This window comes from Typopeltis vanoorti, chromosome 3, assembly GCF_054136105.1.
Source record: "Typopeltis vanoorti isolate ZY-2024b chromosome 3, IOZ_Tvanoo_1.0, whole genome shotgun sequence".
NCBI classification, from domain to species: Eukaryota; Metazoa; Arthropoda; class Arachnida; order Uropygi; family Thelyphonidae; genus Typopeltis; species Typopeltis vanoorti.
Window position 1 is genome coordinate 42,367,241 of NC_143551.1, and position 18,634 is coordinate 42,385,874.

At 37.6% G+C, this 18,634-nt stretch overlaps 1 protein-coding gene across 1 annotated transcript in view; it reads left to right on the top strand.

Annotated features, from left to right (window-relative positions):
- Window positions 1–18,634, top strand: part of LOC150108079 (dynein axonemal heavy chain 3-like) — a 1,881,116-nt gene that overhangs the window by 1,102,101 nt on the left and 760,381 nt on the right. Inside the window, exon 48 of the mRNA XM_090415945.1 lies at window positions 452–619. Coding sequence (XP_090272071.1) covers window positions 452–619 — 168 coding nt within the window. The remainder of the gene's footprint in view (window positions 1–451; window positions 620–18,634) is intronic.

Here is an 18,634-nt window from a genome sequence, read left to right on the forward strand (position 1 = left end):
TGTAACTCAGCTTGTCCTGTTTATATGTATATGCTCCAGATGATGATCTTAATATGAAGATTGAAACGTTGGAAAATTAAAAGAGTTATTTATAACACGGTTGTAAAGTCCATGATTTCTAAAATGAATGCTGATCACCGTGCAACACTAAAAGAAAGGAGCTATAATTAAAGCTATAACTTTGAAATAAGCACAGTACCAAAGCATTCACTTTACATTTACTTTCAATAAGAACCTTCTCCTTACTGCAGTATTGTGCAGTCTAGAATATTTTTTATCATTATCACTCACTCACTCTCTCTCTCTCTTACACACACGCTATTGTATATGTAGTGCATATTAATATATATTCACATTAATTTAGTTACTATTTTGCAGACTAACTTTGTAAAAATAAAAGTATTAGCTTTCCATTATTTTCTTATTTATTTGAATTTATTTATTCACTTAGGTTGTAGGAGCAGATGAAGCCCTTGCTAACAAGGCAGCAGCTGCTGCTCAAGCTATTAAAGATGAATGTGTTAGAGATCTTGCTGAAGCAGTGCCAGCACTCGAGAGTGCTGTTACTGCTCTGAATACTCTAAAACCTGCAGATATTACAGTTGTAAAGTCCATGAAGGTATAATTGCAGTATGATTACTATTTTAATGTTTTATAATCAGTAACACTCTATAAATTAAAAGGAGTAGTAATTAATATAATTATTATTTATTTTTATCATATTAGTGAGTGATAATAAATGCACAAAGTATATATATGTTATCATTTACATTGCAATTCCTATTGCATTATGTGTGTATGTCTATCGATATTTATTATGGAAAAAAAAGTAATGGATATTGATTGGACACAGTAGTGTAAAATCAGATATTTCTCTGCTACATAGCCTAGTATATTTTGTCATCACCATCAGACTTCCAAAACATGATGACTCATCATGGCAAGTCATTGCTATCTGACACAGTGTACCTTACATCATGCCATAAGTTACCCTAAATTGCTCAGTTGTTATTGATTATGCTCTTGATTGGAAAGACCTGGGAAAAGCTTGGACTCTCATATAGAATCAGGAGAACTTATTGAGGGATTTTCAACTGCAATTGAATTAGCTCATCTCATATGGAGATGAACCGAGTTTTCCTCCCAGAATGTTTGGTTTTTCATCCATAAACAGGCCATTTAGAAGAATACAGGTAGTTGAGAGTTTATTTTTCACTTGGTTAGACTATAATAAGTTTAGTTTAATCCTTTAACCAAGTGTGAGCAAGCAAAGTTTGCACCTGAAAGTATCTTCAAGGACTGGGGAAAGGTAGTGCAACACCAGGCAACACCTTGCAAAGGTGGAGAAAGCTATCATTACTCCTATCTCGGTATCTCCCATAATGCAAAGCACATCTCCTTGCGGATGGGAGATACTGAGATAGGAGTAATGAGAGCTTTCTCCATCTTTGCAATGAGTTGCCTGGTGTTGCACTACCTTTCCCCAGTCCTGAAGATACTTTCAGGTGCAAACTTTGTTTGCTCACACTTGGATAAAGGATTAAACTAAACTTATTATAGTCTAACCAAGTGAAAAATAAACTCTCAACATCTTTCTCTAAATCCGGAGTAATTTAATAATAAGGTTGCACACCCTTTGGCAACTCCTATAAGTTAGGATGACCTCTCATTACTTCTGCCTTTGTATCTCCACTACTGGGCCTGGCTCCCACTCACGAGACCTCATAAAGGTCGAAACTGGTATGGGTAGTGGCCCTTGCCTTAATGCATAGCATTACACTTATCCGCAAGGAGATGTGCTTTGCATTATGGAAGATACTGAGATAGGAGTAATGAGAGCTTTCTCCACCTTTGCAACGAGTTGCCTGGTGTTGCACTACCTTTCCCCAGTCCTGAAGATACTTTCAGGTGCAAACTTTGTTTGCTCACACTTGGATTAAGAATACAGGTAGTTCCTTATTGCCTTAGTTATTTTGGCTGTAATTCCAAATTACAACAACAGCCATGCTGTAAGCCCACTGATTGTCTCAACTCTCTCCAACAGTGCCTTTCATTTCCCCACCATTTGCCAAGCAAACGAACAAACAAAAAATTCTTATTATTATCTGTTTTATGCTTTTACAATAATGTGCCTAAAACCAACTCATTGTTACTCATTACAAATGATTCTCCTCTTCTACAATAGTTTGCACAGTTTGCCAGTACTTGTTCTGCTAAACTCAGTAATTGATATCTAACCCTGTCCATACTAGTTTAACTACTAACTAGTAGGCTGTCAAAAATTTTGCAAAATTGAGATATATTGTTCTATATCAATTCTCTTTGTCCAGTACATCTATAGCATTGTTATGATATGCAAATATATTGATAAAGCATAACTTCCCCTTAATAAAATTATTATTATTATTATTATTATTATTCAGTCCTCCATGGAGTCAAAACACTGATCGTGGGAGGTCCTTCATAAGAAACACAAAGTCTATCAAGACTCATCGAGGAGAGGTCCCCCCCCCCTAAAAACACAAAGTCCACCAATCATTGACCGTTCTTGCTCTCACCACTCCATCAGGCAATGCATTCCATGGTTCAACCACCCTCAGTGCAAAGAAACCACTCCTCACCATCTGGCTCACAGTTGCCTTTTGTAACTTCCAGGGATAGCATCTTGTCACCACTCCTTCCTGCTGTTCAACCAAGCGAAAGAAATCCCCAGTGTCAACCCTGTAACCACCTCTCAACAGTTTAAAAGTCTCGATCATATCACTTAACCTTCTTCTACATACCAAACTTTGCAGTCCACATTCCCTCAGCTGATCCTCATAACTATCAGTGTACAGTCCTGACGCCATCTTTGTTATCTGCCTTTGTACCCTTTCCACAGTTAATTTATCCCTTTCAAATCCTGGGCACCAAATCTGAGAACAATAGTCCAAGTGTGGTCTGATCAGGGTTTTATACAACGGAATGCTAACTGTTTGATCTCTGCAGGTCAGTGTCCTTCTCATTATTGCAGCAATCTTCTGTGTTACCTTCGCTACCTTTGCAATATATCCCCTAAATTTCAGGTTTCTATCAATCATCAACCCCAGATCTCTTGTCTCCCCTACTTCCTCCAGTATAACTCCTTGCATAGAGTATGCAGTGTCCCATCAATGTTTCCCAAACCTCAAGACCTTACATTTTGCTGCATTAAACCGACATCCCCATTCATTTACCCATCTATCTAGCTTATTCAAATTCTCTTGCAGGGCTGCCACATTTGCATTATTACTAATAATCCTTCCCAGCTTCGCATCATCTGCAAACACCTCAATATCCCCTTGCAATCCACTGACAATGTCATTGATATAAAGGTTAAACAATATAGGTCTCACTACTGAGCCCTGTGGGACCCCACCTGCTACCCTCTGCTTCCTTGAAACTGCCCCACCATACACAACTCTCTGATACCTATCGGACATCCAATCCTGAATCCAGTTGACCAATTTGACATCCAGACCCATGTGCTGCAACTTAAATATCAGCTTATCACGTGGCACCCTGTCAAATGCCTTCGCTAAGTCTAAGAAAATTGCAGTATATGCTTTTCCCTCATCTAATGCTCTTGTAACTTTATTATAAAAGGCTAGCATATTGCTAAAACAAGAGTGCCATCAAATCCATGTTGACTCTAACAGATAACATTACCGTCATCTGCCCAATGCTGTATACGGTCCTTCACTACTTTCTCCAAGATCTTACTAACTACTGATGACACACAAACTAGTCTATAATTAGACACTTCCAGTCTGCTACTGCCTTTATGCAATGGCACTAACTAACCTTCCTTCCATTCCATGGGCATCTTTCCAGCAGCCAGACTTTCATTGAAAAGCCAGGTGAAAGGCACTGTCAGTTCCCTAGCACATTCTCTCAAAACTCATGGTGAAATACCATCCAATCCCACAGCTTTACGGACATCAAGAGTACTCATTATTTGAAACACACTCTCCTCCTGTTCCTGTAAACCTTGAACCTGCCCTATCCCTCTAGCACTGAAACTGACTCCCCCAGGATGAAATACTCCAATAAAGTGTTAATTGAATAATTCTACTATGTCTGCTGCATCAGTCACTTTATTCATATTTTTATCCGACAGTATCATTCTTTCATAATCATTTCTCCTCCTCCTGGCCACATATCTAAAAAAATTCCCTAGGATTTTCTTTGGACCTTAGGGCTAATCTCCTCTCATATTCCAGTTTCGTCTTCCTTTCCATACTGGTCACCCTTCTGGCCTGTGTCTTATGCTCTTCATGCATCTTCTCTTCTCCTGTCTCCTTATATCTCTTCTATAGCCTCTTTTTCGCATGCAATTCCTGTTTAATATTGTTTGTTATCCACTTTACTCCAAATTTTGTCCTCTTGTTCACTCGTGGTATGCAATTTACCACTGCTGCTAACAAATGTTCTTTTATAATTTCCCACGCACTAATGATATCCCAGCCTTCCAATTCCTCCCTCCATGAAACTTCCCCAAGTTGACGTCTTAGGCTATTACAATCACCTGCCTTATAATTCCACATAAGTTCCCACGTCTTTGATACTCCTGCATATTTATTCATTTTCCAAGTCAAAACCATATTGTCACTCTCTCCAACTGGTGGGAGAAATGTCATCTTATTTATTATCAACTCTTCTGATGCTATAACCAAATCCAAAATTCTTGAACTTCTTGTTCCCCCTATTACATGTTGCCTAGGACATTTGTCCCTCAAGAATTCTAGAAATTCCATTCCCTTATTGCTACATGCATCTTCCTCTCCCCACTTTATACTACTGTAGTTAAAATCTCCCATAACAATCATTCTTCTTGCACTTGCCAAACTCAACTGTCTAAACATTTCCTGGTCCCCACCCTCTGTGCTCCTGGGTCTGTAGCAACACCCTACTAAATGTTCTGTCTTGACCACCTCTACCTCACACCATATGCTTTCAAAATCATTAGTGTCACTGCCTTCGAAAGTCTCCACTCTTAGAGGACATAGGTCATCACTTATTATAAGCAGTACTCCACCACCACGCTTTCCCTTCCTATCCTGCCAAAAAATGCTATACCCAGCGACTTCTATTCCTGTTATTATATCCTCTTCTGTCAATCATGTCTCAGTGATCCCAATAATTTTTGGCCAGGCTGATGCTATCTGAGCCACTAATTCCTCTTTCTTATTCCGGATACTCCTGACAATAGTATAAAGCATATAAATTGCGTTGTTTCTATATCCAGTATTATCCCCTCTAGACTCCACTGAGCTCAGTTACCTGATGTCGTTTCCCTTCTCTGAAGTACCCATTCCCACAGGAGGCCACCCCTGCTACCATCCTCTCTGGGACACACTGACATTTTCAGAACAGCAATCTCTCCAGATGCCTACGTCCTTCCTCATTCAAATGTAAGTGGTCTCTTCCATACAATTCCTCTGTCCTCAAACGCACCTCAAACATCCACATAGTCCAGTCTTCTCTTGTCACAAATTCTAGCTATTATGTCATTCAATATTACCGCTCCTCTGCTCAGTTTGTCATTATCATACCTAGGCAACACACACACACACACACACACGCTATCTTTCCTCTCTGTGTCTTCTTTCGTACCACCTGAAGCAAGAATCTCATATCTCTCGCTGCCCTATTTACACCACCACTCAAGTCATTTGTTCCCACCATCATGATCATCTCATCCACCCTTTCAGCTCTCTTAACTGCCAAAGCCACCCTTTCTATCATTCCTCCTGGCAAATACTCCTCACACATCCTATCTTGAACACCACAGATCATTGAATTCCCCATACATTATACCTCTTACCATCCCCTCTCTCCTATTGTTTCCATTTTCTCCTCTTCTTTCATTCTCATACCTCTCTCTCATACCATTCTCTCCTCTTCTAGCACTGCCATACCTCTCTCTCATTCTGTCTCTCCTACTGTTTCCATTCTCTCCTCCTCTAGAACTCTCATGCCTCTCTCTCATTCCGTCTCTCCTACTGTTTCCATTCTCTCCTCTTCTAGTTGATTTCATTATATTGATAATCAAAGAGAATCTATCCTCGCTAATACCTTATGCCAACTGAGATACATAGATTAGCATTCCCTTTCTTTGTAAATGAGGTCTATATAGCCCTGTGGAAGTGGCGTTTGCATCTATAGTACCAAGTCACCTGAAGAAAGCCTATTTCACTTTGAATCTAGTTTTCGACTAGAGGAACTTCATCTAATGCTTTCTTAAGCCGGTTCCTGAGTTAGTCAATCTTGGGCATATGTAGGTGGATTTTTCCTTCTGGAAACTTGGGTTTTTCATCCTGTAAAATCAAGAAAATTGAACACAGAACATATACACATACACTATTTACAAACATACAGACAAATAATATACTGTGTTAGAGTTAGGAACCATGAGATATTGGACACTCAGAGATATTCCTGGGCCACCTATCTTTGATTCACTACTAGTAGATATTAAACTGGCTGTCAGTCTTTGAATGTTAGGGCTAAAATGGCCTTGTATGCAGATTTTTTTTCTTTGTAATTGAAATAGTTTCACTGTCCTTTAATGAAGAAAGAACAATACAGTTTCATTTTGGCAAAGTAAATTATATAGAAATAAAAATAATAATAAAAATAAATTTTAGCCCATTTTTTCTACCCATTACTGGGTGAAGGCCTCTCCCATTGTGGGAGGTTTTGGGTCTACTGCTCCCATGGTGACCCAGTCCATATTGGGAGAGGACATAACAAACATCCATGCCTACGTGGGATTCGACCCCACAGCCTGTTGGCTGGGAAGCAGATATGCTAACCACTCGGCCAGCCAGGCCTGGATATTAAAGATCCAACATTATTTTAAAGTGAATGTATGGAGAAACTATGAAGGGTTCACACCTCCTACTCATCCCTTTCTTTTGCAACTTCTAGAGATGGCCATTTCTCCTTGATCCTTTCCCTTGTTCGACTGCAAACAATCTCCCCAGTATCAATCCTGTAAATACCTCTCAACAGATTAAATGTGTCAATCATCTCACTCCTTTTGTCTTCTATTCATTGTAAAATCCTGATATCATTTTCTTATCCACCTCGTATCCTCTCTAAGGTTAACTTATCTTCTTCAAATCCTGGTGATCAGAATTGAGTACAATAATCCAGATTTCACCTGATCATGATTTTATACAATGGAATCACTACTCTTTTATGGCTGGACAAAGTCCTTCTTAATATTGCAGCAATACTTTGGGTTACAGTCACCATCTTTGCATTATTTCCCGAAACTTAAAATTTTTATTGACTATCACTCCAAGATCCCTTATCTCTTCCACTTCCTCTAGAATAGATCCATCAATAGAGTATGTAGCCTATCATTGGTAGATCCTATATCTCAAAACCTTACATTTAGGTGCATTAAACTGAAATCCCCAATCATTTTAACATCTGTCCAGTTTATTTATCTCCTGAAGTGCTACCACATTGGCACTGCACCCTCCCCAAACTTCCAAGTTTTGCATCATCTGCAAGTAACTGAATGATTCTCTGTAAACTACTTACAATATCATTGAAATAAAAATTGAAAAACATAGGTCTTACAGATCCCTATGGAACTCCACTTGTGATCTTCGTTTTCCTTGATTCTGCTCACCCATACAAAACTCTCTGTCTATGAGACAGCCAATGTTCCATCCACTTCACTAATCTGATATCTAACCTAATGTTGCAACTTAACTATCAGCTTATCATGTTCCCACCCCTCATCAAATGCCTTGTTCATACAGTCAAACAAGGGAAAGGATCAAGGAGAACTGGCCATCCCTAGAAGTTGCAAAAGAAGGTGGTGAGTAGGAGGGTGAGAAACCTTAATAGTTTCTCCATATATTGGCTTTCAAATAATGTTGGATCTTTAATATCCAGTATATATAATTTACTTTCCCAAAATAAAGCTCTATACTTCTTTCTTTATTAAAGGAAAGTGAAACTATTTTAATTATAATTTCAATTTAAAAAAATTGCAGTTTATGCTTTTCCCTCATCAGCTGGTATTGTGATTTCAGTATAAAAGGCAAGCGAGTTACTGAAACAAATGAAAAGCACTCCTTAAGTACACTCCTAAGCATCTCTGTAGCGCAAATGGAAGAAAGACGGTATGTTGCGTCCTTTGATTGGAAAAGGCCTGAGTTCGATTCTTGTCGTGACATGAGTAATCTTTAATGGGTTTTTTTCAATTGAAGGTGAGTTAGCCAATCTCATACTGAGGTAGCAAGGTTTTTTTCTCCTGAAAACTCAAGTTTTTCATCCCACACACAGACAAATCAGTCTCTAGGACACGCATTTTATGAACAAAAATACTGGTGACGGTGGTGTAGATGATGGAGATGAAGAGCTGTAGAGTGGGTGCCCTCCATCGATGAATCTTTGGACTCCTTGGAGGCATCATGAAATAATAATAATAATAATTAAGAAATCCATGCTAACTTCACACATAATCTTACCCTCACCTGCCTAATTCTGTATACAATCTCTCACTAATTTATTCTTAATTTAATTAATTAATTCTTATTCTCCAAAATACCAACAACTACAGAAGAAATACAAAATACAAACTAGCACATAGTTTAATACTTGCATTCTACCACCCCTCTTGTGCAATGATACTGTCTTTCCCTCCTTCCATTTATTTTGCATTTTCACAGTAGCTAGTCTTTCAATGAACAGCCAGGTCAATAGCATGCTTCATAACACATGGCAGAGTCATCTGCATTTGTCACTCACACCTATTTTTCATATGACAAGGTCATTCATGTGCAATCATTTCTCCTCCTGCTAGCCATGTAACAAAAGAATTCCTTAGGATTTTTACCTTAGACTGCAGTTCTGAATGCTCCTTGTATTCCATTTTTGTTTTTCATACTACTATATTAGTGACTTCACTGGCTTTTGTCTTATATTTAGGGGGTGGCGCTAGAGTCGCTAAAGAGCTTGGTGGTGAATTTGAACTGTGCTAAAAAAAAGTGTTTTTAAATGGTGTATAGTGAATTGTGCTACATTTTTTTTCAGTAATACAAGTGGTGCTTCTTTTGGAGTTTAATTGTTTATATTGTGTTAATTTTGGGTTACCGAGAAGGCAAAATCAGTCGCGTGCATCTGTAGTGGAAGAGAAGAAGAAGAAGATAAGGTTTAGTTATTTAGTATAGTTAAATATAGTTCAAAGTTCAATATAACATGGTGATCATAGTTCAACATCAGCCCAAACAGCCAAGATTAATACCCAATTTGGCCCACTAGGTGGCACCCTTTAGGACTCTAGGACTGACTTCAGTTGTTTTCTTCAGCAATCTTTGCTTAGTGTTAGTGCCTGCATGCACATTTCATTAATTTTTATGTTCCCTGAAGATGATAATGCAACATTACCGAAATATTCGGCCTGGTTGGCCGAGTGGTCAGCATATCCGCTCTCCAGCCAAAAGGCTGCACGTTTGAATCCCACTGTGGGCATGGATGTTTGTGATTGTCTGTGAAAGCACCAGTGGTGGTAGTTGGGGGTAGATGGCATTGATGTTAGATAATGAAGGTTGGTGGAGTAGTGAGACAAAGAGTTGTAGAGTTGATGCCCTCCCTCGATGAGTCTTTGGACTCCCTGGAGGTGTGATGTAATAATAATAATAATATTGGAAGTATTAATTAAAGTTATTTAGTTAATATAATAATATACGTTGCTCTTTTCTTAAAATGAACAGTTAAAGTTCAATATAGTTAAATTTATTTATTTATCGTATGGCTTGTACACATAGTTAAAAGACAATAAGATATAATACACATGAGTATAGATAAGATACACGTATATGATTAAAAAAAAAAAAAAAGTCTACATTCAGGCAAATACAAATATGAAATTTATGACAAGCATCAGACAGAAGGTTAGTCATATTTTAACAATTAGGTTTTTGATCCAGTTGATCTCCTCTGGGGATAGGTCAAAGATATCCTTAAAGTCGCCTGGATATGCTGTCAGCTCGCATTCCTGTACTATATGGTAAATGGTTTGGGTCTCGGCTCCACAGGGACAGTGGGGATTTGGTATCTTTCCCCACTTTGAAATTAAGTCTCCACATATACCATGGCCTGTATGAATCCTGTTAGCCATCGTCCATATATTCCTGGGCAGGTCAAATCCAGATGGTTTTTGGAAGATGTTTATGTGATTGCAAACTTCAGGTAATACTGCTTGGGACATCAGTACATCCCACCTACTCACCATACTGTCATTCTGGCTAAGAAGATTACGGGCGGTTTTTATGGCAGGTCTTCTGGATTTTAATCTATTGGATAAAGCATCTGGAATAAATTCATGTATTGGGAGATTTTGGTTATTTAAAATTCTTTTATATTCATGAAGCAAGGCTTCCTGTCATCGTTCCGGAGGAGCAATATGGCTCAAAGTGGGGAGCCATTGTAAGGGTGTACTCCTAATGCAACCTGTTATTAAATGCAGAGTAGTTAAGTTGAGTATCTAATTTATTGACATGATAATGAGCCAGATAGGAGCACCATACTCTGCTGCACTGTAAACCAGACCCATTGCAGTTCACCGCAGAGTTGTGGTACTTGAGCCCCATATAGTACCACAAAGCTTCTGAACTATGTTATTTCTGGTGCAAACTTTAGCTGCAATATTAATCATATGCTGTTTATATGTCAGAGTTCTATCCAGAGTTATTTCCAGATATTTAGGTGTTGGATTAAACGAAATTAATATCCCATCAGCATATATCTCTGGTTTTTGATTTACAAGACTATTGTTCAGGTGAAAGCAAGAATATTTGGTTTTACCAGAATTTAGTGTTAATCTCCATTTTTTATATAACTGCCATAAAGCAGACAGATCATTTGTCAATATTTCTTCAGTTCTTTTGATAGACTTGTTGCTGATCGCCAAAGCTAGATCATCAGCATAAGCAAACTTCCTGCTGGCTGTTTCAGGAATATCTGTGATGTAAAGGCTAAAAAGCAGTGGTGCGAGCACTGAGCCAATCCATTCTTAAGCACTCTCTGTTTACTGATGCTTCCTCCGGTGACTACCCTGAAATATCGATCAAACAGTAAGTTGTTTAGGAGATGACCCAATATAGTTTGTATATAAATACAAAGAAAGACTCTTATTATTTTTAAATAAAATTTATTCAAGTGGTATCCCTCCAATAGAATGGAAAAAAGCAATTGTGATTCCTATCTTTAAAAAAGGTAATAGAGATGACCCCTAAAAACTATAGAGGTATCAGTATACTAAATTCCTGTTACAAAATATATAGCAGAATATTAAATAGCAAAGTAATGAAATATTCCAAAAAGTTTATTTTAAAAGTACAGAATAGATTTAGAAAAGGACAATCATGTATAGACCCTGCCTTTTGCCTAAAATTAATAATAGAGAAAAGAAGAGAATACAATTTAGAAACACATATTGTATTTATTGACTTTGAAAAAGCATTTAACAAAGTTAAAAGAAACATATTATTTAACATATTAAAAGAAACATATTATTTAACATATTAAAAGAAACATATTATTTAACATATTAAAAGAAAGACAAATACCAAATAATATCCTAAAAGCTATCACAAGTATATATGAAAATAATCAAATACAAATAAGATTAAATTACGAGCTATCATATACGAGAGAGATAAACCAAGGGGTCCGACAGGGATGTCCCCTCTCAGCAACTCTTTTTAATATTTACTTAGATGAAATAATAATAAAATGGAATAAAAATATACATCAAGGAATTAAACTTTCTCCTACAGTGAACTTCAAAAAAACCTCCTTTTTGCCAATGACCAAATAATAATTACAAATTCTGATGATAACTTACAGAAAGTCATTTTAGATCTAAAATGAAATAGCCAAAGATTATGATATGATAATATCTACAGAAAAATCAAAAACTATGGCCTTTAAAGGACAAGATCTAGCAAAAACTAAAATAGTAATAGATAACAATATCTTAGAACAGGTAAATTCATTTAACTACCTAGGATGTATATGAAAATGAAAAAGATATAAAAGTAAAAATTGCAAAATATTTAAAAATAACAGGTGTAATTAACTCTATATTTAAACCAAACCTAGTTCAAAAACAAACCAGACTAAAAGTATACAATACATTAGCCTTACCAGTCTTGATGTATGGAAGCGAAATCTGGACAATAAAACAAAAGAGACCAACAAAGATTAATAACAGCAGAAATGAAGTTTATGAGAAAAACTGCAAAGTATACCCTATTTGATCACAAAAGAAATTAAGAAATTATTATTATTATTATTATTATTACTACGAGTATCTCCATGGAGTCAGTAGACTCATCGCGGGAGACCCAAACTAGCAAAACAATATCTGTCATATCTCTTCTTGAATTCATTTACAGATGAAGAGCTCACAACTAGGTCAGGCAATGAATTCCACTCATTCACCACAATCAAGGCAAAAAACCTTGTTCTGACACCTTTATTAACCACACTCTTCTTTAATTTCCAGGGATGACCTCTTGTTCTTCCATCACTATCACACAGCTGAAACATTTCCCCTGCATCAATCCTATAAAAACCTTTCAATAATTTAAATGTTCCTATCATATCCCCTCTTCTTCGCCTATCAACCAATTATGAAAGAATTAAACCAAGAACCAGTAATAGAAAAAATTAAAAAAATATAAAGATAAATGGGTGGAACATGTTCAAAGAATGAAAACAGAAAGATTACCAAAACAAGCCTTAAAGTACAAGCCGTTAGGAAAAAGAAAACCAGGATGTCCTCTTAAACGATGACTTCTAAAGCCAGAACAGACCATGCTAGGCCTAATAAGTAAATTAGCTTACAGTAGAGCATATAGCATAATATAATAGAATGTTTAGTATTTAGCATTTAATTGTAGTAGTTCCTTGGCACTCTTTGAATGATGGCAGCAGTGGCAGCTTGAAATACAAATGCCATGTCACCAAGACCTCCCCCATTTAAGGAATATATTTTGCGTAACATACTACAGGATTTTGTGGAGTGTAGTGCTTGTGGTATGTATGAGTCCCGGTAGTTGGATATGCAGCAGGTGAGAGAAAGGGGAGGGGAGGGTTGCATATATGTGCAAAATATAGGCAATGGAAGGGATTTAGTGAGTTAATTATTACGAAAACTGACCTCGTTGCATTAGGGGAAGGAGAATCTCAACCTAGAGAGATGAGTAGTGAGAGAGAAGGTGAGAATGATAACTGAAAATTGGATGAAAAAAAGAGTGGGGAGTGTGGAAGGCTTGAATGATTATGAAGTTTTCAGAGATGGTCTTGACTGGGAGGATGAAAGGCACAATGGAGCAAGAGTGGCTAACTTGCAGACAGATAGATGAGCTGAAAGAGGAGGTGGAATGTCTGAGGGATGAGATGAGAAGTATGAAAGATGAAATTAGGCAAATGAAAGAGATGAATGCAAGGCGAATCAGAGTAGAAGTGAGAGAGAATTTTGGGAATGATAGAAGAGGAAAGATTAGAAACAGTAGAAGAGAGGAAATGAGAGAGAGAGGTATGAGAATGATAGACGAGGAAAGAATGGAAACAGTCAAAGAGGGAATTAGAACAATGCAAGGGAGTGCTGGAACCGGGGATAGAGTGATGCCAGGACAGCAGGTAAGAAAGGGAACACAGGAAGATAGGGTGGTTAGAGGAGAGTGAGTGAGGGATGCAGGTGAGCAAACAAGGAACAGAGTGCTAAGAGATGTGATGTATGGAGACTAGATAATCCATGGTGTGCAAAATAGGATGCCAGAGGAGTGTTTGCCTGGAGCAAAGATAGAAAGTGTGGCTATGAGATGATTGTGATGGTGGGCACGAACGACTTGAGAGGCAGTGTAAATCGGGTGGCGAGAGATCTGAGATTCATGCTTAAGTTGTACAAAAGAAAATGCAGAATGGAAAGATTGTGTGTGTGTGTTATCCAGGTATGATAATGACAAACTGAGCAGAAGAGCAGTAATAATGAATAGCATAATAGCCAGAATGTGTCAGAAGAGAGGATTGGAATATGTAGATACTTGGAGGACATTTGAGGACAGAAAGGAACTGTATGCGAGAGACGCATTTGAATGAGGAAGGAAGTAAGCATCTAGAGAGATTGCTATTTTCTGAGTGAGTCGATGTGTCAATGCAGGGAAACTATAGTTCCCAGGGTGGATGGTAGCAGGGGTGGCCTCTTGTGTAAATGGGTGCTTGAGGGAAGGGTGATCATCAGGTAACACTGAGTCCAGTGGAGTCTGGAGGGGATAATGATAAATATAGAAGCAGCAACATTTTTATGCTTTATACTAATGCCAGGAGTATCTGGAATAAAGGAGATGAATTGATGGTGCTGATAGCATCAGCCTGGCCAAAGATTATTGGGATCACTAAGACGTGTGGTTGATGGAAGATGATATAATAACAAGAATAGAAGTAGCAGGGTGCAGCATTTTTCAGCAGGATTGGAAAGGAAAACATGGTGGTGGAGTACTGCTTATGATAAGCGATGACTGACATCCTGTAAGAGTAGAGGCTTTGGATGGCAGTGACACTAATGGTTTTGAAAGCATATGGTGTGATATGGAGGTGGGCAAGACAGGATATTTAGTGAGGTGTTGCTACAAGTCAAGGAGCACACATGGTGGGGAGCAGGAGATGTTTAGGCAGATATGGGTGCACCTTTTTGACAACTCGTATAGCAAAGTATATAAGTTCTCTTCACTATATCCTCAGTATTATCTAGGTCTACCTACTCACTGATGAGACCTCAAAAAAGGTCGAAACCGGTCTGGGTAGTGACCTTCCATCATAATGTATAACATCAAACATCTCTTAGGAGATGTGCTTTACATTATGGTAAATACTGAGAATAGTGATCAGAACTTTTCCCACCTTTGCTACGAGTTGCCTTAGTGTTGAACTATGTGCTTTAGCTTATGCTACAATCTATCAAAACTTTTATAGTTTGCTATATTCGGCAGGAAACTCTTTGATTCCTATCTTTGAGTTTCTTATTTGGCTTTGAAATAATGTGGGATTGAATATCCCCTTAATTTAAATAATTATAATAATATTTCTCAGTCATCTGCTCTCCACATTTTTCCATTGTCTATTTTGCATCTCTAATTCCTGTTTAATTTCATCAGTCATACACTTTTCACTAAATTGTGTTATCTTTTTCACTTGGAGAATGCAGTTTGCTATTGCTTTTGATACATATTTCTTCTATGGCTCTCATGCATTGCTGATCTCGCTCTCCTTTATAGTTTTTCCATCCATGGAACTGATGCTAGCTGATTTCTAAGATTATTATAATCACTTGCCTCATAATTCTACATAAATTAATTATATTATTATTATTATTATTATTATTATTATTTTTATTTTATGGAATCTCCATGGAGTCCAGAGACTCATCATGGGAGAACCAAATTAACCATTATACGCACAAATCCTATCATACCTCTCCTTGATTCCATTCGCCATCTGGGAACGCACAACCAATTCTGGCAATCCATTCCACTCACTCACCACTCTCCACACAAAAATGAAGTCTGCACACCCTGACTAACCACACTCTTACACAACTTCCACTGATGGCCTCTTTTCTGTAATTATTTGATATGTATTGAAATATTTCACTTGCATCAATTTTATAAAACCCATTTAATATCTTAAAAGTTTCTATCATATCCCCTCTTTTCCACTTATTGACTAAACTTTGTAACCCACAAACCTTTAACCTATCCTTGGGAATATTCTACCAACCTGTCATCATCTTGATCACCCCTCTCTTGAGCTCATGCGAGGCGTGATCAATGCTCATGACCATCTCCTCTCCTGGTCCCCAAGAAACCAGGTGATCAATCTGTGTTCAGTAGTTAGGATGCCGAATCATACCCGTATAAAGAGGGATAGTAAATTTTCTTATCTTTACTTGTTAGTGTGGTTTTCAACATCCAAGTAATTCCTTGAGCTGTTTTACCAACTTTTGCACTCTGAACTTAAACTCTCTGTCCACCAATATCCCAATCCCTAGCCTCAACAATTCCTGCAATCCACTATCATCAATATGATACACCATATGCAACGTTTTCAACCAAAGCACATAACCTTACATTTTGTAACATTAAATTAACAATCATTATCCTTTGTCAACAATGCCAATTTATTTAAATCATCCTACAGGATTTCTACTTCACCTTTATTTGCCCTTCGCAGTTTTGCATCATCAACAAACAATTGAATATCCCCTCTTAAATCTTTCCCTATGTCATTGATATACAAATTAAAGAGTAGTACTGAACCTTGAGGTACTAAGCTGGTCACAATGATTCTCCTAGATTCAACTCCACCATATACTACTCTCTGGTGTCTGTCTGTCTGGCACCCTCTATCCATGTTACAAACCTTTATATGCATTCAGGTTTGCTCCAGCTTTTTTAATAGTTTTCTATGTGGTATTTTGTCAAATGCCTTGTCAAAGTCAAGCAGTATCATGATGTAGCCATTATCTTTATCCAATTCCATTTATCACTTTATTATAAAATGTGAATAAGTTACTAAGACAAGCCCTACCCTTTATGAAGCCATGCTGCCCACTATAGAGTATTGCATCCCTATCCATCCACTGTTGTATTTTAACTTTCACCAACTTTTTCAATACTGTAACAACACTCTTGATATATTAAATGGTTTGTAGTTTGTTACCTCTGTCTTGGAGTCACTTTTATGCAATTGTACCATCTTGCCCTCTTTCCACTCCCTTGGAACCCTGCTGGAGCTGAGAACTTAAATTGAACAATTTCATCAGAGAATTGGCACTGCCTCTGACGAAGTTGTTCAATTTAAGTTCACATAGTACACATGCTGATATACCATCCAATTCTACAGCCAGGTTCACATTCATATTTTTTAATATACTGAACACCTTCTCTTCATCTACCTCCATACTGATATGTGTTTCTTTAACATCAGCAACTGTAACATCTCCACCTAGATGATACACATTTGTAAAATGATCACTCACTTTTAGTTCATTCACCTTCCTACCATGAGCATTATTTAAAGTCATTGTACCATAGTCATTTTTTCCCTCTTACTTGCTATATAATGAAAAAAATTCTTCTGTGTTTAGTTTACCTGTTTGGCTAATTCTCTCTGATAGTCTGGTTTGACCTTCCTTACCATACTAGTCGCCTCTTTTGCTTGCACTTCATACTGCTCACAAGTATGCTTATCACTTTTTTTCTTTATGTTTCCTCCAGAATGTTTTCTTTTTTTTTTGCAGCTCTTGCTTTATATCCCTACTCATCCACTTAATTCAAACTTGGTTTATTCTCCTGACCATGAATATGCAGTCTGATACTGCTGCTCTCAAGCAATCTCTCACCACTTGCTTGCACTACTAACATTCTTTCCTTGTAGCTTCTCAAGCCGTGGAACTGTTCTAAGATGACTCCTGAGTCTCTCATATTCCAGCCTTATAGTTGAATGTATATCCCTTCTTGACAGAGAATTCCATGTTTGGCAACTTTCAGAACAAGACTGCATGGTCACTATCCACAATTGGAGGCAGAAAGTCTACCTTGATACTATGGATATCTTCTAATGCTATTATCAGATCCAACATTCTCAAATTCCTTGTCCCCTCCATAACACATAGTTTGATGTAATTTTCCTTAGCAACTGTATAAATCCCACTTTCATCTTGCTATGTCCCCCTTTCCTCCCTCCAATCCATATCCCCATAGTTAAAGTCTCCCATAATAGTTCAGCCTGCACTCATTGAGCTGATCTACTGATAAATGGCATCTACATTTTCCTGTGGATCCCCCTAGTGTATACCAGGACCCAACAACTTATTTTGTCCTACTTGCCTCTATCTGAAGCCAGGTTGTTTCAAATGAACCATCTCCCTCAGACCTAAAAATCCACTTTAAGTTCTAATTATCTTCGTTGTAATTCTTCAGCTATTACAAGCAATACCCCACCCCATGTCTTGTTCCCCTTATTCTTCCTGAAAATACAATACCCTTTTAAGGGGTTGATAGATTACCAACCCTTTCAAATCAGAAACCTGTGAAATCCCATTTGGCATTGCATAATCATTACTGTACACATGCTCATTTATTACAGGAGTGAATAAACACATGCTTGATTTCATCTTCCCTACTATCTCTAGTCTCCCTGGTTTTGCGTTACCACACTTTCACTAAATGACACTTTCTCCAAACGTCTAACTCCAAAACCATTTAAATGTAGTCCTTTCATCCATCAAATTCACTTCATATATCAATAACCTGCACACCGTTCCTCCTGCACAATCTTCTCATTGACTAATTGGCTATCATGGCCCTTTTCTCTGTTCTGTCCTACTACAGAGGCAACTGACTCACTCTTCATTTTCACTTCCACTAACAACTCTTTTATATCTTCTCTCATTGTATATTTCTTACTTTTCAAATAATTTGTGCCTGCTAAAACAATTAACTTGTTTGTTTCTTTCTTGTGCATTCTTACCGCTTCACTAACATCCTTTATGTTCGAACCTGGAAAACATGCTTTCATC